The sequence below is a fragment of the Gymnoscopelus microlampas genome (assembly GCF_963454915.1).
Source record: "Gymnoscopelus microlampas genome assembly, chromosome: 6".
Lineage (NCBI taxonomy): Eukaryota > Metazoa > Chordata > Actinopteri > Myctophiformes > Myctophidae > Gymnoscopelus > Gymnoscopelus microlampas.
This window is the reverse complement of record NC_139943.1, coordinates 22967192-22990792: the sequence shown is the minus strand read 5'-3', so window position 1 is coordinate 22990792 and position 23601 is coordinate 22967192. Positions and strand designations below refer to the sequence as shown.

The following is a 23601-nucleotide window of genomic DNA, read 5'->3' as shown; positions in this document are numbered from 1 at the left end:
TGTGTGTGTGTGTGTGTGTGTGTGTGTGTGTGTGTGTGTGTGTGTGTGTGTGTGTGTGTGTGTGTGTGTGTGTGTGTGTGTGTGTGTGTGTGTGTGTGTGTGTGTGTGTGTGTGTGTGAGAGAGAGAGAGAGAGAGAGAGAGAGAGAGAGAGAGAGAGAGAGAGAGAGAGAGAGAGAGAGAGAGAGAGAGAGAGAGAGAGAGAGAGCGAGCGAGCGAGCGAGAGACGTGTGTGTGTGTGTGTGTGTGTGTGTGTGTGTGTGTGTGTGTGTGTGTGTGTGTGCGCGCCGCGCGCGCGCGTGTAGATTAATGTCTGTAATCGTGCAGCAGGTCCAGCTAATATCTCGCGATAGGTTTGTCATGGTTTGTCACTGCACTGGGTTGAGAATGCATGAGGTACTTTTTAACCTTACATATTGCACAAGGCACACCGGGCACGTGCCTGTTGAACTGTACCTTACCAATACATTTATAAATGAAGAAAATAAAGCAGTAGGTGAATGCAAAAATGATCAAATGCCTTATTGTTAGTTTAGTCTACCTTATTTGGTGTATGAATACAGTGTACACAATACATTATTTAAGAATACAAAGATGGGGAACAATTAGCCTTGATACAAGACTGTCATATGTTATATGACAGTCTCGGATTATCTTCAAAATAGTGTTTGCACTTCCTCCCTTTTTTATTCGTACATCTACATAAACGTTCAGATTTCAAATATAAAGTGCTGACCCCATGGCCACGGATGTTACAATTATGTACGATCCTTCAGAAGTACCCGTATATTCCATATTGTTTTATGAAAAGCATTTTAATCCGATTGGTGGCTATTTTCTCATAGAGTTATAATGTATCAGAGTGCAATACACCTCCCAACCAATAGGGTACCGTAGTTGAAAGCATACGGATATAAAATAGCCACCAATTGGATTCAATTTATTTTTATTGAATAATACGGAAGATACGGGTACTTTTGAGGGACCGTACATAATTGTAACATCCGTGGCCATGGGGTAACCACTTTATATTTGAAATTAGCCGTAGAATACGACTCTCGTTGATATATTTTATGATTCTGACATTTTCAATCAGCGGCTTCAGCGGCTCTACTCCGAGTCTCTCTCGGGTGACTGAACTTCTCACCCTATCTATAAGGGAGATAGTCGTAGGGAACATCCCCCATGGCCAACCGGACTTTTAGCTCCTAGCCCGTACGGTCTCCAAACATGTACAAATGCAAATAAAAAGGTGCTTACCTTATTGTTCCAAATGTTAACTCATTCTACGGCATAGTAGTGCAATGCAATAATCCATACTTTTAAATAAATAAGTGTTTTAATCCCGTCTGTGGCCGATTCTGTTGGAAATTCACAATGGGTGGTAGTGACGAAGCGTATCCAGAATTACAAATAATTTAAACAGGAAGTAAACGAGGGGGGGGGGGGGGCAGACGGGATTAAAACACTTCTTTATTGATAAATATGGATTATTACATTGCACTACTACGCCGTAGAATGAGTTAACATTTGGGAAATGAGGTAAGCACCCTTTTTTTTTGCATTTGTACATGTTTGGAGAACGTATGGGCTAGGAGCTGAAAGTCCAGTTGACTATGGGGGATGTTCCCTACGACTCTCGTAGATTGAAAATGTCAGAATCATAAAATACATCTACGAGAGTCGTATTCTACGGCTAATTTGAAATCTGAACGTTGTAGATGTCCGGACCAAAAAAGGGAGAACGTGCAAACACTATTTTGAAGATCATCCAAGACGGTCATGACAGATGACCATCTTGTGATATAAGGCCAGGGAAAAATTACCCTAAGCGTAGGCTGCACGCACAGGTAGCTACTAGCATTATTATGTAGCCAGTCTACCTAGAGACGGCGCTTGTAACAGCCTGACCCGATTGGAGTAGTTAGTGCCACCTCCAGCTCTGATTGTCATTCTGCTCCACTTTTGATCCCGTTCAGGTTCAGCCTTCAGGTCACCTTACCAACCACCACCACTAATCTACCGGCATTTTTCACCCACCCCCTTTCTTTGCATCTTTTAAAAGATGATACCTGGCAAACGAAGAGCCGCAATAATGTCGTTTTCGGTGGCGATATTTGGAGTACTGATGCTGCATTCCGTTTCTTCACAGAACGGTAAGAATGAATTTGCACGTCTTGTATAGTAATAAAATGACACCAATGGCAATGGACGCTACATATTGGGGTTAAAATAGCTTTAGATACATTTGATCATTCGATTGTCAGTCATATTTAGTAGTGTATGTATTTTCTATGACTGTATTTATTTATTTTTATATATATTTTTTTGCAAATAGATCATTTATTTGAGCGGTTGCCAGTTGAGAAGGCTCTACCCATCTTGGAATGTCTCTATGTGCTGTTTGCTGTGCGTTTAAATGAATGGGCTGTTTATGATAAACTTCGAGTGGGGGAACCATTTGGATTTAATAGCACCTTCGCTATTATTATTATTATTATTATTATCATTACTATATTATTATTACATTGCGAGAGAGAAAAAAAAGATGAACAAAACGTGTTAAGACGACTAGTTTACAGTGTGGTATTATCAGGTAGGCTAATTGAAACGGGGCACACGGATCAGGCCCGTGCTGCCTGTGTCCCTAAAATGTCCTTTGAAGTGTGGAGCTGAATATATAGGGCTACGACTTGCTGAGCATGGGTATAGTTTCTGATTTGGGGCTTGCTTCCTAATGTTGTTTAAACCAGTGGTTCTTAAATCTGAAACATTTTCATGGCAAAGGACCCCCAGATTAATGTATTTTGCCGTGGACCCCCCCCCCCCCCCCCCCATCTGAAAATATTTTGTGCCAGGGAGTGGGACCCCCATACCAAAATATTTTTTAAATGTTCCAAAATGAACTATTTTTACCCCTCAAGATTTTATTTTTTATATATATTTTTTGAAAAAAGCAGATCTGCAAGCTACAAAAAGAGCTTGTAGATACGGCTATAGTCGCTTGTTCTGGGCTTGTTTTCATAGACCTGGTTGCTTATTTCCTCGCAAAATATGAGCAAGGACAAGTTATTATGTTCACAAGGTTAGGAGGAAAAACACAAGATAAGGATACTGCAGATTCATTGTGGAAATGACAGTTAAAACTGTAGCCTATATGTCCCTCGACTCGAAGACATTATTACACACAGGCACGCACGCAAAATCACACGCACAACACCGACCTGTCATGCATAGCGGTGCGCTCAAATATGCAATATGACTCAGGGATTCGCAAATCCCGCATTATTCTACCAACACCTGCAGCGTGATAACAACATCCCCTTGTCCTTTTCACTGAACACAACACGTACGTGTTTGACAAGATGTAAGACCTATGATGTGAAGCACTGTAAATAGCACCACCAGTCCATTTTGCTGCATGTTTCTATTTTTAGAGTCAATGCTGCTGCACTGGGAACCATGGCTTTAATGTCCTCTTGCGAGAATGAATCTGTTAACTCTTCACTGAGATGCACTGCAGAATGGCATTGATTTTCTCAATTCAGTATCACTCTAACACATGGCCCTATGTTCATAAATCTTGTGCCCACCAAGCAGAGCATCTTTGCTGCTCGGTACCAAATTATTCTGAAATGTGTGTAGGCTACATGTGCATGTGTACATACAGGAGTGCTTGCGTCCCAGACTGGATTGTCTGTCAGATGTTGTGTGTGTATTTCCTTGGAAGAATATTCAAAAATATCAGATCTACAAGCTTGCAGCGCGGCTCAAAGTGACGCGCTGTGAGCTTGTATATCTGCAATTTTTGAATAGCCAACGCTAAGATCTAAAATGACACCGATGCTTTCCCGGTTTTAACAGGTTAAACCATGTGTGGGAATGTATACAGTTCAAATTCATATTGCTCAGCTAATCATTCTATGTTTTCTTTCATCTGTGCTTATAAGTGAATAAAACTCAAAGACAGTTGCTTAAATTTAGCAGCTTTGTAAAAGAAAATCAGATGGCAGGACTGAAGAAGTGCTTTCCGATAAGTATGTCTTATGAAGACATTTAAAAGATGTGCCCTGGCTGATACGTGACTGTCCTTTTCTTCTCATCTCAATCTTACAGTTTTGAATGTAAGATTCTATGATGGCAGCTTGTAGAAACAGAGCATATATCTTCTAGTCTTCATCAATAATGTATTGCACAGGTGAGAGACTGGAAACTTTTTAGACTGCTACACATTACAATCTATAGTATATAATGTTATTTAACCTCTTAAGCCCTCTATATTTAGTAAAGTAATAGTTGACCGGGGTCGGCTCTGTACTTGGTCCACAGAATAGGGATGCTAGAGTTCAAGTGTTTTAAAGTCACTACGTCTTCCTCCACCAGGACATTTCTCTGTCCATTTGCAGGAAGCTGAGGCTGATGATATATGCTGAGGTATACAACTACTGTATCTGCCATTAGAATCTGCTAATGGCATTTTTTGTGTGTGAAGAAATTCTACGTAAGTTTCATCCAAACACAATTAGTTTCTCTGTTGATTATCATTATCTACAGTATGGACATTTTTATTTATTATAATTGTATTTGTTCATGCAGTCAATGGATTTGGATACGTACATTCACTATGATGGAATTTGGAGAGCATGTAAAACCTGAGTGGTTTGCTCAAATGTTTACATCAGAGTATCTGAGGTGCTCACCTCAGAGAAGGAGTATTTCTTTAGGATCAGTCTGGGTCAAGGGATGTGAGGGTGTTTATGAATGTGATTAGCGGTTGCCATCTATGATAAAAATGGTCAAATGGCTTAGAGAGTACTTTACCTTTGGCTTTGTCCATGACATTTCTTCTTTTTTCTTCATGGTGGGCTTGGGGGGTGCATTTCTCCTTTCCGACATGTCGCCTTTCCGACGTTGACGAACCCTATACCTAACCCTAACCCTAACCCTAACCGCACGCGGAAGCCACTAGTCGGAGTGGTGAGATGTCGGAATGGAGAGTGAACACCGGGCTTGGGTATTTCCACTGCAGGAGGATACGTCTACGAGCTAATGGTTAATAGACTCTTTCAACCATTTCATTGTCTTCCTCTTTGATGTTTTTATCACATCGCGTATCCCATTGCTGTTCTATTTCATTATTGCAAAGATAAACAGAGATTTAATTTCTCACTGATAAGAAACAGTATCAACCATAAGGAAGTATGCACTGCTCACTGTGGATGGAGAAACTCGCTGTGATCTAGATAGGCCTAGAAACAGCAGTGTGCTGAATATAGTTCCTATTTGGTTTAGAGGTCAGTTATCTTAATAGCTGAGATGTGGACCATTACAGTGTGCATGAAGCCAGACTGCAGTCATTTTAAGATTAAGTTATTTACCATTCTTTTATTATTAGGGATGGGAATTGAAGATTTTATTGATACCAGTGCCATTAGTGATTCTTCTTATTGGTTTGATTCATTTACTGGTTCCCTTATTGATTCCTGTTCAATTTTCGGTGTCGAAAAAGAATAGGCCTGCAATGGTTTTCAACTGTTTTATTATTTCCGAACCGCAACAGTGTAGAAACTGTAGAATGTGTATGTTAAACATGATAAAATGTATTACAGTGTTCCTTATTTCCTTTTCAGCAGTGTAGACAGACACATGATGATGTCATTGTTTTACAATGTTGATTCTTGATATCCAACCCTGATTTTTATCATTCTTGTTCTGGGGTCAATTCTACTGTTAAATCACTAAGATGAGGACCCTACTGTTCTTCATTATTCTGCCTGTTCTTTTGCACATATCTACTATCTAGTCCTTCATACTTTTAGCTATAGAAACTCTGTTTCTATAGGAGGCTCTACAGTCTACACCCAGAATATTTACACTACAGATATATTTTATACTGCATATAATGTTCATGGATCGGTTGATTGCTAAGATGTATTTTTTAAAGCTGTTTAATTTATACTTTTTGAGTTATGATCATTTGTTCAGACCAATGTTTCTCCACCATCACCACTTTTAACACACACAGTGGACACTTTTTTTGGGTCCACTCCTAACCTCAGAAAGGCAGAGAGCTTCACGATCAAAGCGGGTGATGATATCATCAAAAGAAAAAACAAAATTACCTACCTGGGCTCTATCTTGGAGGCTGACCTCTCTGGTGACAAAAATGCTGAAAAAACGATCAAAACGGTCCACAAAAAAACACGCTATTTGCGGAGTATTGATCGTAAAGTCAGTAAGAAGACTCTGAAGACTCTTGCAGTGGCCCTCATACAAGGTCATTACGATTATGCATGTACTTCATGGTATCACAACACCTCCAAGGCCTTAAAAACAAGGCTCCAAACATCCCAAAACAAACTTGTAAGGCTACTTCTTGGCCTCAACTACAAAATCCATCTAACCCCTGATCATTTTGATAGGATTGGATGGCTTAGGGTTGCGGACAGAGTACAGCAACTTGCTATGGGCCTGGTCTTCAAGATATATCACAACATTGGGATCCCCCTGTATTTGTCAAAATACTTCCAAAATGTTAATGATGTCCATGATCACAATACCAGAGGCAGCTCCACAAACCTTGTCCAACCCTTTTTTGGCTCAACAAAGGGAAGTAACTCGTTCTCATGCTATTCATCAAAAATGTGGAACGCCCTACCAAAAGGAGTAAAGGAGTGTAAAACCCTACTCTCTTTCAAAACAGCCCTAAAGATACACCTTCAGGAGGCTGCAATTGGAAAATGGCCCCTGTCTAAGTCCTAACCTAACCTACCCCCCTACCCCCCCCCCCTCTCTCCTTCTCCTTTTGTACATATTTCTCACTCTTCATACCAGTAACCTGTAAACTGATTGTATGACATTCTATAGTAGTTGTGTATATCTGTCTGTCTCTTATATGTCATCATGATTTGTGTGCATGGGGAACTCATTTGAAACAAGCTCAGTGCTTTTATGAGTCTTCCAGTTTAGTAGACCTTGTATTGTGAATTTGTACTTCCATGTACTGTTGTTCTCATGTCTTACTAAATAAAGTACATCAATCAATCAACATAGCAACCACTGTTTTACCCTAGCAACAACGTTTTTACTATAGCAACAGCCAGACCATAGCAACCACCGGTTTTACCCTAGAAACCACTGTAAAAAAAAAAGAGAGAAAAAAAGAAAGACGGACTCACGCGTCACTAGACTGTATGTGCATTTGAGTGTATATTTGCCTAGACAGAGAGGAAAGGGAAATGAAGATGAGACAAGGGAAGAAAGAGAGGTGCCACAACCTTGTTCTTGAACATACTACGCACACTGTGTGTGTGTGTGTGTGTGTGTGTGTGTGTGTGTGTGTGTGTGTGTGTGTGTGTGAGAGGGGGACATGTTGATGTGTGAAATGTTATCTGATTCCTGTGATTGCATGTGTGATCAGAAATGCATTGCAACCTGTTGCTTGTGAATCTCTCGTGACTCAAGCTGGCATAAGCCGACTTGCAACAGGGTTTTTCAGGCTGCTGGTGTTTTTCTCTGCAACTTTCTAAAACCGTTTCGCTACATCACAAATCTTTGGTCTGAACTCGGCTTAACAATAATTAAAACTACCAAAACTCTTAACACTACCAACACTTTTAACACTACTGATACTTAAATGAGTCATTTTATGCTGTAATCCAAACACATACAGTATTCTTATTATGATTCACACATGTTTTTTTCCCTCTTTCAGTGGCTGTGACACTTGCTGTTTTTTTTAAAGATTTCTTTTTGGGGGCTTTTTCTGCGTTTATTGATAGGATAGTAGACTGACAAGAAATGGGGAGAGAAATGGGAGGGTGACGCGACATTACAAAGTCTATACCAGTTGTGCTATAAACACGCCCCCTTCTGCGACGGAGGCGTGCCGTCTCAAGCAAACTTGAGCCACGTGAGGCACCACCGAGCGAGCTAAAGTGAGCGAGTTGCCGTGCCGAACGTTGCGAAGTTCGCTTGGGCCGACTCAGCGCCGTTCGAGTTATGTACCGATAGGGACAGAATAGTAAATCATGTTTGGTGAGAGTGTTTGCCCCAACTGCCACTCAAAGTGGCTACTGGCCAATCACAGCACGTTCTTGCACAAGCGTATTGGCCAATCATGCACAAGTGGTATAGATATTGCGATGACGGGGGGGGTGACATACAGCAAAGGTCATCAGGATCGGGAGTCGAACCCGCGACCCGCTGTCAAGCTGGATTACCAGTATATGTGGTATGCACCAGGACCGCTAGCCCAGCGGATGCCCCGATGATCTACTTTTTCACCTCCTATCACACAATGATTTTATTACTTCCTCAAAGCATTGATCTGAACTAACACGGTTCAGAGCAACATGTCATGTTCAGCCAGTAATCTTATTTTACTATTAGAATCCGCAAGGCGTCCTGTGGCGTCCGGTGTTTATCCGTTTTGTCTACTCACGGCACACCAGTGCAATTGGCTCCACAATTTGCACAAATGTAAGTCATGGGTTGGGGACATTCAATAGGTTACATTTCATGCTTTCAACTATCATAACTTTTTTTTACTTTGATTAAAAGTCAGATCGTTCCCCACATTTTGGCCAGTACGCGGCTGGCTCTACTGTGTACATGCGCCATCTACAGGCAGCTACAGAGAGCACAAGCCCCCATTCACATCAACAGAGCTGCACTGGAAACTGCACAGCTTCAGATTCCACATCTTATCTCCTTTCAGGGGTAATGGAGGCAGGGGAGTTGGAGAGGGTAAGGGGGTGGAGGTTAAGGGATTGGGCCGGGGGGTATGGATTTGAGGTACTTCGGGTTATGAGGGTATGGAGGTGGGGTGGGGTTTGTGGGCCATGGGGTGTGGGGGGTGCGGGCTGCCGGTTGGGGGGTATGGGGAGTTGTGGGAGTACAGGGTATGGGGGGGGGGGGGATTATGTTGGAGGGGGGGTGGGGGGCTGGCCCAGTAAGAGGGAAGGTGGGGGTACATATAATCTACGATGGTACTCTGCCAAGACCCACCCTTAGAAACGCCCCGCATGCCTCTAATTGGCCGCTTTCAACCTGCACACACAGTCACACACACACACACACACACACACACACACACACACACACACACACACACACACACACCCCGGAGGCTGGAGCACTGTTTTTTTCACACCACACCACGGTTTGTTTTGCTTCTGTGTGTGAACTTGTACGAACGGGTGAGGTGATGACTTTATAAACTTTATATGGAAAAATGAGGGGCTTATGAAATGTGAGCCCTGCATATTTTGCGTATTTTGCTATATTGTTGACTTTACTGTTGACTTTGAACTTAATCTGTGTCACAAGGATGTGTAAATGAAAAATGAACGTGAGTGCTCGCTGCTCGCTCAAGTGCAAGGCTGCGTGCATAGAACTGTGTACATAATTTAGTTATAGTCTTTGACTGTATTGAGCGTGCCAACATGTCGTCACCACGGGGGGGCGTGGCATTGGGCGTGGCATTGGGTAATGTTGAGTCAACCTGATTTTTACCCCTCAAAGATGTCCGCTGCTACCTAAAGACACTTGTTGACGCCCCCTTCAGGATTTTTGGCACGCTCTATTGTCTGCTGATGCTGCTGCTATGCTGCTTGTCAACAGATACAGTAGTAGGCTTGGCTATGCTGTTGACTTTGAACTTAATCTTTGCAAGATGCTACCCATTGCAGTAATACACCCAGAGACAAACGCAAACAAAAATACTTCGTAGACATAACACTCCTATAAATACATTCATTACGTTGATCGCATAATCAACCAAATGGCGCAGATTATGCAGGGATAAATAAGGGTGGATAATCACTGCAATAATCACATATTTCCACGCAAGATATGTGGGCTAGCATGATTTCATAAAACCTGCAATTTTCCACAAAGTTTATAAAGTCATTGCCTCACCCGTTCGTCGCGTTCACACTCACAAGCAAAACAAACCGTACTGTGGCGTAAAAAACAGTGCTCCTGTGTGTGTGTGTGTGTGTGTGTGTGTGTGTGTGTGTGTGTGTGTGTGTGTGTGTGTGTGTGTGTGTGTGTGTGTGTGTGTGTGTGTGTGTGTGTGTGTGTGTGTGTGTGTGTGTGTGTGTGTGTGTGTGTGTGTGTGTGTGTGTGTGTGTGTGTGTGTGTACAGGCTGAAAGCGGCCAATCAGAGGCAGGCAGGGCGTTTCTAAGGGCGGGTCTAGGCAGAGCTGGAAATATTCAGAGCATTTCCATACTAAGTTGATATTTTTTTAGTAGATTAGTAGGAGTAGATTCTAAGAACGAGAGCTTCGTCTAAACTACAGCGTATTCCCCGACTTGCCGAAAATGAGGAAATAATATGACGTGATATATTAGCACTATTTATCCCTCTTTTAGGTGCATATGGTATGCAAATACATAGTACTATATATAATACCAGTCATCTTCCAGTAGCGAGCATGAAGCTGGAATACGCACTCCTACTTGTGCCAGGGATGGAACTAGCAACCTTTTTAATTTGCTGGTTAGCCTCTGTACTGCTAGGCCACCTGCCACCCCTGATGTGTGCATGAAGCAAAGCTTAGGTAATAATTAGTTAAGTGGAAACAGGTGTCTGGTTGACAGAGGCAGATGGCCAGTGGAAGTTGATTAAAGGTTCAGTGGCATGGTGAAATAATTAACGTAATGCTCAGCTAATAAAGTGTATGACATAAGAAATCCTCAGGCTTAACTATCCATTGCAAATCAATTGATGCACTGCACAGTAAACAAATATCTCCCACGCATAGGCTACATATGGTGCACCTGTGTCGTGCACTAAAAATAACTCCTCGCACCGCGATGAATTGTAGCTTGTAGATCAGCTACTTTCGGTGTGTGACACGGCGCAAAATCAAGTATTAATCAGGCATAAGGTATTGTGATCTATATTTCAGTTACAGCATATTATTTCTTGGCATAACATCTAAGCAGCTATTGTCAGCACAGTAAATGTCCAGTCCAGACTTGGACCAACCACTGACGGGTTGTATGAGAGTGTCAATTTAACAAAAACACAACTGTGAATATCTAACCAGTAACTGTGACTTGGTCGGTCTGCATGTTTGCAATTTGACGGCAGTCTGTGCTGCACTGCATAGCGTTTGTATGTACAGTATGTTGTATGCACTGCAATGTTTTAACAGCGGTCTGTGTATCCATGACAAGTTTCCCTTTGGGTCAATAAAGTCAATCCTATTCTATCCTGTGTGTGGCTGAGGCATTATTTTGTTCAGTTTCTGTGTTCCGAGTTGCTTCTATGGAAACAGTTGGGGTCATATACGCCCATACTCTCCCCAGAGACACAGAGCTACAGCTTATACAGTACATCTCCTCTCAATCTGGCACGCTCTTTATAACAGCCTATAGACCTGATGTTTCTGGCTGGAGGTGGGAACCGTGGGATGCTCTTTTCTAAATCTCTGATGGACGCTTTCCACCTTCTCTTAGTTATCTCCAATGGAGATATCTGGTTCACCTGCAGAATGATAAACTTAGAGTTAACCACCTTCAACCAGTGGCATGCCTGTTTCGGGTATGCCATTATAGGCGCAATAAAAAATAAATAAAGAACGGAAGTTTAGCATCTACTGTATAAGCTCAAATGTGTCGCCATGTGCCACATGTGAACGTGTGGATCGGCTATTTTCATTTATACGTCATGCGTAAGTCTGTAGCATTAATGTTGTGCCTTGGAAGGGCAAGGTCACTTGGAGGACTTTGGAGGTGAATGCCGGATAATAGCCAGATACAAATTAATTCAAAGTCCATTAATAAAGCGAAACCAAGTGAGAGCACCCTTATTGCATGATTACTGCAGAATTGAATTATATGTTCCCAGGAATAGCAGGAGGGATGACTGGAATAGAAGTGAGGTCATGTCTCCGATCCCAAAATGTTGATGTGATCGCTGTTGGCATATCTTGCTGTTCACATTCTGCAAGACATCATGCACTGCAAAACTAATGTTTTAGTAAACCACTTGAGACCTATTTTATACTTCATCGTACAACAGTGTGAAAATAGCTGATCTAAAAGCTCACAAAACATGAGCTACAATTGTTGCTATTTTGGAACATTTCTGAAAATGCTTGCCTATAATGACATGCCCTAAATAGCTATGTCAGGTTGAAAGTGTTTGAAGTATTCTAGAAGAAGAACATTATACTTCACTTTCCTTCTCACTATTATTCCATCCTGTTTTATCATGGTCTTTGTTTTCATCCTGCTTTATCATGTCTTTGTTTTAATTCTAATACTACAGTTTCTAAATGGATTTGTTTTACCTAATAAGATTTTCTTTTTGTTTCCCTAACCGGTTCCTTCTTAATTTATCCTTTATCTTTTTATTTCCTGCCTTTCCTTATTTCCTACATCCATTCTTTCCCTGTGCTTCCTCTTATTATCGCGTTGACTGGCTCTGTGGACATGCCACCATTCCACCCTTCAGCTGCTGGGAGTGCTGGCTTTGAGAAGTCACCACTGTCTGAGACTAAGCTAAAGGGGGACAACTTTGAGCTATACTGCAACGTGGTGGGAAACCCCACACCAGAGATCCAGTGGTGGTACGCTGAGATCAACCGAGCTGAGAACTTCAGGCAGCTGTGGGACGGTGCCCGCAAGCGACGAGTGTCCATCAACACAGCCTATGGCACCAACGCGGTCAGTGTGCTAGGCGTCATTGGTCTCACAATAGACGACGCTGGGACCTACGAGTGTCGGGCCAGCAATGACCCACGCCGCAATGACCTGCACCAAAATCCGGCCACCACCTGGATCCGTGCACAGGCCACAATTACCGTGCTGCAGAGTGAGTGGTACAGGAAGAACCCCTACCCCGCTCCATTCTGAGGCTCAGTAAACCACTCAAAACCCCTTCCCGTGGTCTTTAGTCACCCTCAGAAACCTCCAGAAGACCTCCACTTTCCTCATAGACACCTCCTCCATCCACAGACCTTGAAAGAGAGAATATTCAATTCCACTAGGCGCTACAGTATCTACTGTAGTATGTAGCAAGGCCTTCACTCTACAACCTGTAGCATCAAGCCCTGGTCCTTCTTTAGCTCTCATAGCTACCCTGTTCAGCATATTAGTTTCTCATTATTCTCTTTTTTCCATTTCCATGAATTTAATATCATCATACTTTTTCGTTTCTAGTATTTTGTTGAGTAGTTTCCTTGTCAGTGTAACACAACGTATAAGATGTATTATCTTTCCCTGCAATCATATCATATTCTATTTCCAATTCAGATTTCTAACATGTTTTAAGTCAGGTGTATAAACAATCTACACTATGTTTTAACAGGATGCGAAAGCATGTAAATGTAGGCAATATGGGTCTTTCAAGGAAGGAATTTTAAGGGATTCATCCTGTGACCGGTTGAAACAAAACAATCTGTATAGGAAAGGCAATCAAATGTCAGTTTTGTATCACGGTTCTAAGGGGAGCTGAGGGACCTTGACCCAACGTCAGCTTTCCTGAACCTGAATCTTTTGTCGTGCTACAACTGCCCATAAGGTATAACTATGAACATTTAACTCATATTTGTTTGTATTATTGCTAGTAGTTTATGTTGGGGACATGTTCAGCCCCCATCATAATGTACTGACATCAAAAAGTAATTGAAACATGGCTGGCTTATCACTATTATGTATTACTATTTCACTATATATTATTATTATTATTCATCCGCAGCTGACTAATGAGCTCGTTCTTTGTGCATCAGTGGTCATATTCTTCAACGCATAATCACCCATACAGGTGGGGGAGAATGTTGTAGTCTTTTTTTAAAGTTTTAATAAAAGGCTGACTGTCTTTGTTGCAGAGCCGGTGATCGCATCGTCTGAGCACACCACCCTGGAGTTCCACAACCCCGCCATCACCCTGCAGTGCAACTTGACCACTGCCCACAACCTCCTCCTTGAGGAGAGCTACTGGCTAAAGAATGGGGAGGAGATTGTGGACACTCGCACCGGCAACAAGAACACTGAATACAGGTACAGTAGGAAGTCCCCGTCTCACCAAACCCCTGTGACGCCAGGGCAGGTTTTGTGAGAGTTTTAAACACATTATTTACGATGTTCTTCAATATGTTGGGTCTTGACCTCATGGTCACAGTGTGGAACCAGTTATAAGAAAAACATTGGCTTAAGCTCAATTTATTTGCAGCTAGTTCGCTTGTAGACCTATTCTTTTTGGCGAGCAGAACTGTCGTACTGTATAATTGTCGAGTACAATTAAGGCTTTATAGATTCCTGGTGTTGGCTTAATTGAGGTTTTGTTTTTGCTATGCAGGCTTAACAAACCAAGAGGAGATGATTCCGCAGAGTACATGTGCGTTTACACCTTCCAATCAGCTCCTCCAGTCAATGCAACCATCGAGGTGAAAGGTACATATCGATTCACAATGAAGCTAAAGGTGCCTATTGGTGCATTTTCCATCTTGGAACCCGCTGTTGAGATGTCAACGGTACAAATGGTCTTGGTAGCCTTGAGTGTTGACAGGCCTTACATGAAAGGGTTTGAAATGGCTCAAAGGCCAAGCAACGTCCTTGACCCCTCCGTCTAACTGATGTCTAATACTATCTAGTTCATTGGCAGCAGATGGTGTCTTGTGTGATGGTTAGGGATTATGTCTCAACGGTTAAATCTGCCTCTAGCCTTTTCTGCTGTCAGACATGCATTGCTATGGAGGTAAATTGTGCTTGTTTTCATTTAATGGGACATGTGTCCATTTGAGTAGGAAGATTTGCAAGTGGGCAGCTGTTGGTCACATCATTAATAATTACTTTTGATTAAATGGGTGCTAAACAAATATTAATGATGCATGAATTATGGTGCATTGTATGTTCCTGCTCCCAATGAAAATATTCATATGTAATGAAAAAGAAAAGTATCCCAGAATGGGAAAACTGCATGTGCAATTATATATATGTTGTACAGTACTTCATTTATTTTTTGACTTTCAACAGTGTGACCATCTCTGTCACTCAGTAATGGACTGAACATCTGATTAATTTACTTGATTTTTGTGATTCCCCCTTCATTCCAGTAATTATTTTGACGCTGTAGTTTGTCAGGCTTCTACTGTTAGTGTGGCACTCTCCTGATCATGCATAAAAGACTTAATGGGAATCATTTAATGATTCCCTTCATTTAATGGATTAGGAGAAACTGCATACTGTTTATGATCTTGCTGCTGTATGGCAGCTGTTCAGTGCCTAACACTACTTAATGCATACAGCACTCTGCATTGCCACTAACAAGATTGCAAGTTAGTCATATTTTATGATCAGGAAGTTGACCACTTAGGCCCTATTTTATACTATATCGTATGATGGTGTATTGTGGCGAAAACAGCTGATCTACAACTTGTACAGCTGTTATTTTTGCTACACTGCATTATCAATATATCTGCTATAATGACATGCCCAAAATAGGGACACCAGGTTGAAAGATTAAATTAACATTTGTCATAACAAGGTATGTCTGCACACCTAGTGAACCTGTACCATTATACATAAATGTGTGCCTTTTAAAGATCCCTGCTATCGTTTTCTCTGTTTAGCTGCTCCCGACATCACAGGTCACAAGCGCAGTGAGAACAAGAACGAGGGCCAGCGTGCTCTGCTCTACTGTAAGTCTACAGGCTACCCCTACCCCATCTGGACCTGGCGCAAACTGGACCGTGGGTTCCCCATGGTATGTCTGCACTTGTACTCTCATAGCTCAGAAAATCTGTATTTCTTGTCGTAAAAAGCATATGTAGCTAATATCCAGACATAATATGAGCTCTGAAATATTTAATCATGTCATACCTCACCTTGCAATGGGAAATACAGACGGGTGGGAAAAAAAACGACATAATGTGTCTGTTGGGCCACCACAAGCCAGCTTTAACCACTTAAACCCTATGTACGTAGTTGACCCGGGTCCCTCAGGGCTCTATACTTGATCCACTCCTTTTTCCCTCCACCAAATCTCTTTGTGGAAAATAGTCGCTCTACAAGCTCAAAACACACGTTGTGAGCTGGTAAATCTGCTATTTTTGCAGAAGGTTCACCCCAGAATAAGGACGCTAGGTTTCATGTGGTTTATGTGCCTTGGCAAGTTGGCATATATTGTACAAGTCTGTGGAACACTATTCTAACAGTAGTTGAACATATCGGTCCAAAATCTCCCTTAGGGTTTCATTTGGGTTGAAATCTGGTATTGTCATCCTTGAAGGGACCACTCCCATCAGGATAGAAATGTATCATCATATAAAAATGATCTGTGTAGAATAACTTAGTATTGATTTGCAGCACTCTAGGGGGTCAAGTGGACTCAACATGCCAGGAAAATGACCCCCACAACAAAAAAGCCACCAGAACCGCTCGCTGTCAGGGTCAAGCATTCAGGCCTGTGCTGGTGTACACCACACATGCACTCACCCATGATGGTTTTAATGAGGGGTTTATGCACGGCAACCCTCCTATAATACCCCTCTCTATGTCGTTGTCGACAGACTCTTCTTGCTGACACATTCTGATCACGTCCTCCTGTGCTGACATTCTCAGTCATCGGAGGAAGACTTGCTCTTCAGTTTTTCCTTACATATCACACTAATGCATGAGCGTTATGGTCATCGAATATACGCCTTTGACCACAATTTCCGACCCTATTTACTGATGTTTTTTGTACACTTTAGTCACTTTTGTACACTTTAAACACTAGCCAGATGGAAAGATAGATGCAAGAGGCCGTGGGCGAAATAGCTACTTCCCCAGACAATCAAGTTTATGATCGAACAGACTAGGAATAAGAACAATAATAAGCTTAGGAAATGCTAATAAAAAAAAGAAAAGTTCATCAAGCAGCCAAGGGTACTTGGTGAGCCTTGCGCTCCGCAAAGCCATCCATAAAGTGCGTGCCCTCTATCCCACTTCTTCACCAATCCAAGTCTCTCCTGTCCCATTGTGCTCCTCAGATAGCTTTTGATTTGTTTTAATTTGGAGAATGAGCATTCGGGGTGATTGTCAGATATATCATCAAACATTTATAAAGTAAAATATGTGTCTGATTGGGGAAGTTAAGATATTCCTTGTTCCACATTTTTGTCTTTCTGTTTTGGAGGCACATTTGTGTTATATCCATTCATGTTCACTGAACTTTACTCATTAAACTAGTTAACAGCGTGTTAAGTGATTAATGATGACATAGCCGGAATGTTTTGGCAGTTGTTGATGAGGCAGAGGGCCAAAGGAACCCCAATAGACAATGATTTATGGTGATTATAATGATAAATACTTTTTTGTTATACTTGTTTTTGTTGTTGTTGTTTTTTCTTACTAGCCACGATGTCTGGAGATCTACCAAATTTTGTAATTAAAAAATTGCCCAAAACTACAGTACATGAAATTATATACACACTCACTGCCCACTTTACTAGACACACACCTCTCCAACTGCACGTTAACGCAAATGTATTATCTGTCAGTCATACGGCAGCAACTCAATGCATTTAGGCCTGTAAACACAGTCAAGACGATCTGCTGCAGTTCAAGCCAGGTATCAGAATGGGAAAGGTGATTTAAGTGACTTTGAACCTGCCAATGTTGTTGGTGCCAAATCGGGCTGGAGTATTTCAGAAACTGCTGAGCTACTGGGATTTTCACACATAACAATAAATATCTTGAATCTTAATAGAAACAACCGTCTGTATTTTCAAAACAGTGGAATCTCTCTCCCACTGGGATAAGCAGTTGCTGTGTATAAGAGCAAGATCGAAAACTGCTGTCGGCTTACTCATAAATCATGTCTTTATGACACATCCACCATTGATAATTTGATTTAAGTTCTATTGTCTGTTGTTGTCTTTGTTAGGATATCGATAACTCGTCCGGACGATTCTTAGTTGCTAATAAGGACAACTACACAGAGTTGCATATTCTCAACCTGGACATCGGCTTAGATCCTGGCGAGTACCAATGCAACGCCACCAACATGATTGGCACATCCTCCATCGTCTCTGTGTTGAGGGTGCGCAGTACACTGGCCCCCCTCTGGCCTCTGCTGGGGGTTCTGGCCGAGATCATCATCCTGGTCATCATCATTGTCGTCTACGAGAAGCGCAAGAAGCCCGAGGACATAGGAGATGGTGAGTTCTCCAATATACTGTAGCTTGACATACTGTATAGGTTCTTTGGGGATGATTGTAAATGGTTTCTAGTGCAATTTGTGCATCCAGGTTAAATGCTGCCTGGGACCTTTTGATAAGAACTTGTGAGGCACAGGTTGGACACTTTGTTGCATGCCAAAAATAGCGACCGAGCGACACCATTGTGCGACAAAGTATAAATTAGCCTCTAGACTAACCGTCTTGTAGTGGAAAGGTCCAGGACATATTGATGTGTCCTTGGCCAAGACACTTATGTTTATAACCCTAAACTCAGGGAATGGAGGTTCTAGAAAGTGAGGGTGCCACACTTTTGACATCTTATGTCACTCATATGCACACGACTCACTAGTCACCTGACACTGCACTGTGCCAGCACTCAATAATTCAGCGTGGGGACGTTGACCCAACAGACCGACTCTGTTCCAGTACCGGCACACCTTGTCAGGACTGTTTCACCCATTTAATATTCATGGGGAAATGGGATACTGCAGTGTAGCGAGAAGTGGACAGAAATCAATTATTCATGGTTTTCCTGGGAACTTTGTCTTTGTCCCCAAGCTCCAGAAAAGGATGACCAATTTAAAGACATCATTAGGTATACTGTCTGCCTGCTATCCAGTGCTTTACTAATACTATTATGTGCTTAACTAACGTAAATTATGCATTACTGGTATTTTGATGACCTTTTCCTCTCCAGCTGAATTTTAATGTTGTCACATGTTGCTGATTAAATACAGCTCTCAGCGGGTGAATGTCAAAATGCATTGTGGTAGATCTGCATTTGAATTACAATTCAGTATGTGATCATAAGTGATTCTAACTGAACACAGCAGATTTTAAGTAAAAGAAAAAGAAAATAACAATGACTTTTGGTACTATGATGCATTTCAAAGTTGTTCTAGGGCACAAATTACTCGCAGCCATTTTTATACACATATTTGCGTTACAACTTTTATGGTTTTAGGTGTGCTTTTGGGTTTTGAATATTTTAACAGATTATAATATCTCCCCCTTTCTCAAATCGCATAACCCAAACCATGTTTGTGGTAAGTGAGAGTACTTTGCATGCCTCATGAATTTCTATAAGCATCCAGTCTCATCAATCTCCTATACGCAGCATAGTGCCTACATGCACTATTATCTATAGATTTGACCTCATATGTTCTAAATTAGTAGAACAAGTCTAATTCAACAGGCTGAACGTTTCAGTCAATTATTAACCACAGTAAAGGCCAGTCCACACCAATGCAACTCCTTGCAACTCCTTGCAACAAAAACGTTATAAGGCCAGTCCACACTAATGCAACTCATTGCAACTGCCATTTGGGATAATGGTTGCAAGGAGTTGCATGTTGCAAGGAGTTGCGTCGCGAATCATTGGTGACTGGCTTTAAGACTACACTTTCCAAATGACGTGCATGTTACTGCAATTAAAGATCTAAAGCTTACAGTTCCTACAGTGCTATTTGATGATAGGTCAATAGTAGTCTTGCGTAGCCAGGCGATCTGAGATCTCCGCCTACCGATACGTCTAGTGACATCTGAATTCAATGTAGTTGCTAAACTGTGTGGAAACAATTCAGAGATTTAAAAAATAACTGCATTTTAGAACCAATGCAAAGACTTTAGGGCGGTCCTTCATATATACCGTGTATATTGATGCTATGAATTGTTTTCAAAACAATATGTGTAGGTTGGTTGATTAATTGAATACATAGACCCCAATGGAAACAAGACCGCAAGGACTTTTTTGGTGTTAACCTTTTAGACCAAGTGTTTGACTGTACTCGTGCTGTTTTTCATCTTTGTCTAATAAAATATTCAATCAATCAATTGTTATTGGCCGTTTTTGCCGCGCTTCTAGCAACCACATTGAATATAGATGTTACCAGACATATCGGTCAGTGGAGATCTCTAATCACCTGGCCACACAAGACTAGGTCAATAGTCAACCGATGGCTGTAACATATAGTTTTGTTGGTATTGATGGAGCTGCTTTTCAGTTTTCTCTGAGTGAACTGAGTGTGAACAGTGCTTGTCTGTGCATGACAAAAATCGTTTTAAACTGACCTTTGCCTGTATATATTTGTTCTGACTTCTGAAGCTATGTTCTGTTGTGCTTTTAATTGCATTCTTTGTGTTTGTGAATGACCTCATACCAAGTGCAAACAAAATGTTCTGGTCTGTTTCTTATTCAGGCTTCTTATGTGTGTTTCCATTAGTGCTGGGCAATATATCATTTAAGTAACATTTGATGTAATTTAGCCATGATCTGTGCTACATTATCATTTTATTGTTACTGTGTGTTCTTTTTGCGTTCTATGAAAATGTAAGAGTGAAATGTAAGAGCGTTGTAAAGTATCTAAGATACGCTAAATTAATAAATAAATTATAAATATAAGTTATATAATATTAAATCAGTTATCAGAAAAGGTTGAAGTTCAGGCCACAAATGAGTTTTTGGTAAAGCAATATCGTCCAGCACTAGCTAGCTACGCAGTAAAATCCTCAGTTTTAATTGAACTTTGAGAGCGTACGCAGGTAACCAAATGGACCGTCCATTTGGGTGCATTTGTACACTCTCAGGAGTTTACAGTGTGCCATCCTGTGAGCATGGCCGCCCTCTGTGTTTAAAACAGATGTCCAGAGCAGCTGGTCATCAATACCCTGATGAATGAGTGGTCTGCCACTGGAACATGTTGCCATTTGTCATGCTCTCTATAAAAGCAATTGTCATTTCATTAGCGTGCATGAGTTGTTTCCCAACTCTTATCTTTCTCTCTCATCTCCCATCTTTCTCAATATTTACCCTCTCTGCTGCAGATGATGAACCGACAGGACCAGCGTAAGTATATGTCACAGTGACTAACTTGCAATGTTTAGTTGTTTGGTGATGTGTTGTAGCCCAGTGATTCTCAACCTGTGGGCCGTGAGGATATTGCAAGTGGGCCATGGGCCCCTAAACAATTGACACTAACATTTTAATTATAATATGACATTAAAATACAAAACATTATGTTGAAACAATTTCATAAATAGGAGCTTAAAGTATACTACGTTCATTCTATTGATCCAAGCCGGAACACAATTGATTGATTAATTTATCATTAAAATATACATGCTCTGAAATTGCACCCATCTGACGACCTAACACAGCCGAAAGGGCCACGAATGCTTTTGAAATTTTCAAGTGGGCCCTCATCCAGAAAAGATTGAGAACCGTTGTAGCTCATAAATGTTATTGAACTCCCGGAGTGTATAAATGTAAGCAAATGATGCTTACAGGACCATTTGGTTACATTTTGTACACTCTCAGAGTTGCTTGTATTTGGAGTCCAGTAGTATTTGGCTGCGGATCCCAGAAAGTTTGTCATAGTATAGTATTAAGTACAATTCATTATGCTTTCCTGTGATTGATGAGTTGATGTGGTGTGATCTGTATCTGTATCTGGTGTTGATGCTGTATGAACTGGATCCATCTGACACTCTGGGCAGGCTAAAACAAGCATGATGAGTGTAGATACAGTACAAGTATACAAATACAATCGGCACACTGGTTCTCAGCTCCACTTGTTTATTGCTGTTCGTTTCGATCTTACTCGATCTTCATCAGCATTTTTTCAAAGTCCTGCACATTGAGAACAGCAATAAACAAGTGGAGCTGAGAACCAGTATGCAGATTTTATTTTTACTTTTACTGTTGATCATTGTTTGTCCAGCACGTGGATGAGAGATTGGAATCTTCTTTTTACAGTACACCCTTTAGTTTGAGACAGACACCTAATTGTTTCATATCCTTCCCTCTTAAGGAAAACCAATTCTACCAACAATCACAAAGACAAGAACCTCCGCCAGAGGAATACAAACTGAGTGGATTGTCTACTAAGTAAGTATTTAATCCTCTTGACCCCCCCCCCCCAACCCCACGTACTGCAGAAGAGAGGATATTAACTGTCAGTCATTCAGTAAATCCACTGTCAAGTTACTGCTAAACATCAAATAAGCCCTCCAGTTCTTCACTTGCACATGACCACAAATTACCAGATGATGCGAAATGATCAGTGATGTGAAATGATCACCAAAAGCTCTTGTCAAACCAAATAAACGCTGAATGATGACAATGCTGCCCAGTGCACTAACCGCCCCATTTCTCTCTTTGCTTGCAGATAATATTATGTATGTATTGACCACATGAAGGTAAAACCAGAAGGAATCCATAGCAATTGTTAAAAAGTATTATCTGCCATTAAGTATGGTCGTTGTTGGAAATATGGGCTTAAATGGCTGTACTGTATGAGGCATGCCTTATGATTTTGTTGTGTGAGGGTGTTGAGGGAGTTCCAAACCATTATGGAATTGTATTATAACCATTGTTGCTGCATGCAGTTGTTGAAGTTTACTTAGTTTTTTCTTTCACTTATCAGCTCGACTTATTTCATTTATATACATTTTTACTAATTTATCAGTAAATGCATGTAAGATGTTGACCTTCTGTTGGACACAGAAAAGGCTTTATTATTTTATTATTTATTCTGAGAGTGGCTTCATGTAGATACATTTGCACTTTGTGTTCTAGGGGAGAAAACTAAACTTTGCAATGTACTGTGTAAGAACATGCCACCGTAATCTGGTATGACAGTCATGTACAGTTTTATCATTCCACTGCATACCATTTTATAAGTTGGTAGACGTTTATCAGATGGTACAGTATGTGTGTGACTATTCAAGGGCTCTGCAATGTCCCTCTAAAATTTATCGGATCAAGGTTTTATTTTACTATATGTACTGTATGTATCAAATCACTATAACTATGTATGTATCAAGTAATATGAAAACTATTCATGCTGTATAATGCACTTAAATGTTAAGAAAAATGGGGAGGGGGTGCTGTATCTAATTTAGGAAATCTGTAGTCAAATCATTCTAACATTTCTTTTTCTAAAGTATATGTATTGTATAGCATGGCTATTATCCTATGCAATTATTATTCATATTGATATATTGAAAAAAATAAAAACCTTGCAGCTTTTGATTTTTGTGTGATAAAGCTTTACATTAGCCTAGTAGGTTCACATTAGAGCATTGATGACATGCTGCACAGCTGCATGGATTCTCTATAACTATAATGGGAAGGAGTGGAAGAGCGCCCATATCAGGACTGAGACATGTAAAGCAATCCCAAGTAATTTTTAAGAATAAAAAAATCTCATAAAGGGGTGTGAACTCTGTGGTTTGTCATAATGGCTGTTGTGAGTAGAGTATTGCTACTTCAAACACCTACTGTAAGCTGGGTGCGATTTGCCGGGGGGGGTGCAAAAATAAATCCACAACGAAGGTGTGGATTTATTTTATTTCCTGGCAGGGTTTCAAAACATTTCATTCTAAAAGCATCTGGTGCTCTTTTGTCCACTCACAAATAGCACC

General features: G+C 41.1%; 1 protein-coding gene across 1 annotated transcript; it reads left to right on the top strand.

The window, feature by feature from the left end:
• Nucleotides 1–1949: 1949 nt before the first annotated feature.
• LOC311046651 (neuroplastin-like) lies at nt 1950–23268 on the top strand. The gene is made up of 9 exons (XM_084059124.1): nt 1950–2154; nt 12468–12827; nt 13843–14014; nt 14313–14407; nt 15586–15719; nt 17883–18156; nt 21001–21022; nt 21987–22063; nt 22344–23268. The coding sequence occupies exons 1-8, from the start codon at nt 2064–2066 to the stop codon at nt 22045–22047; spliced, it is 1209 nt and encodes a 402-aa protein (XP_083915250.1). The 5' UTR covers nt 1950–2063; the 3' UTR covers nt 22048–22063; nt 22344–23268.
• The last annotated feature ends 333 nt before the right edge of the window (nt 23269–23601 follow it).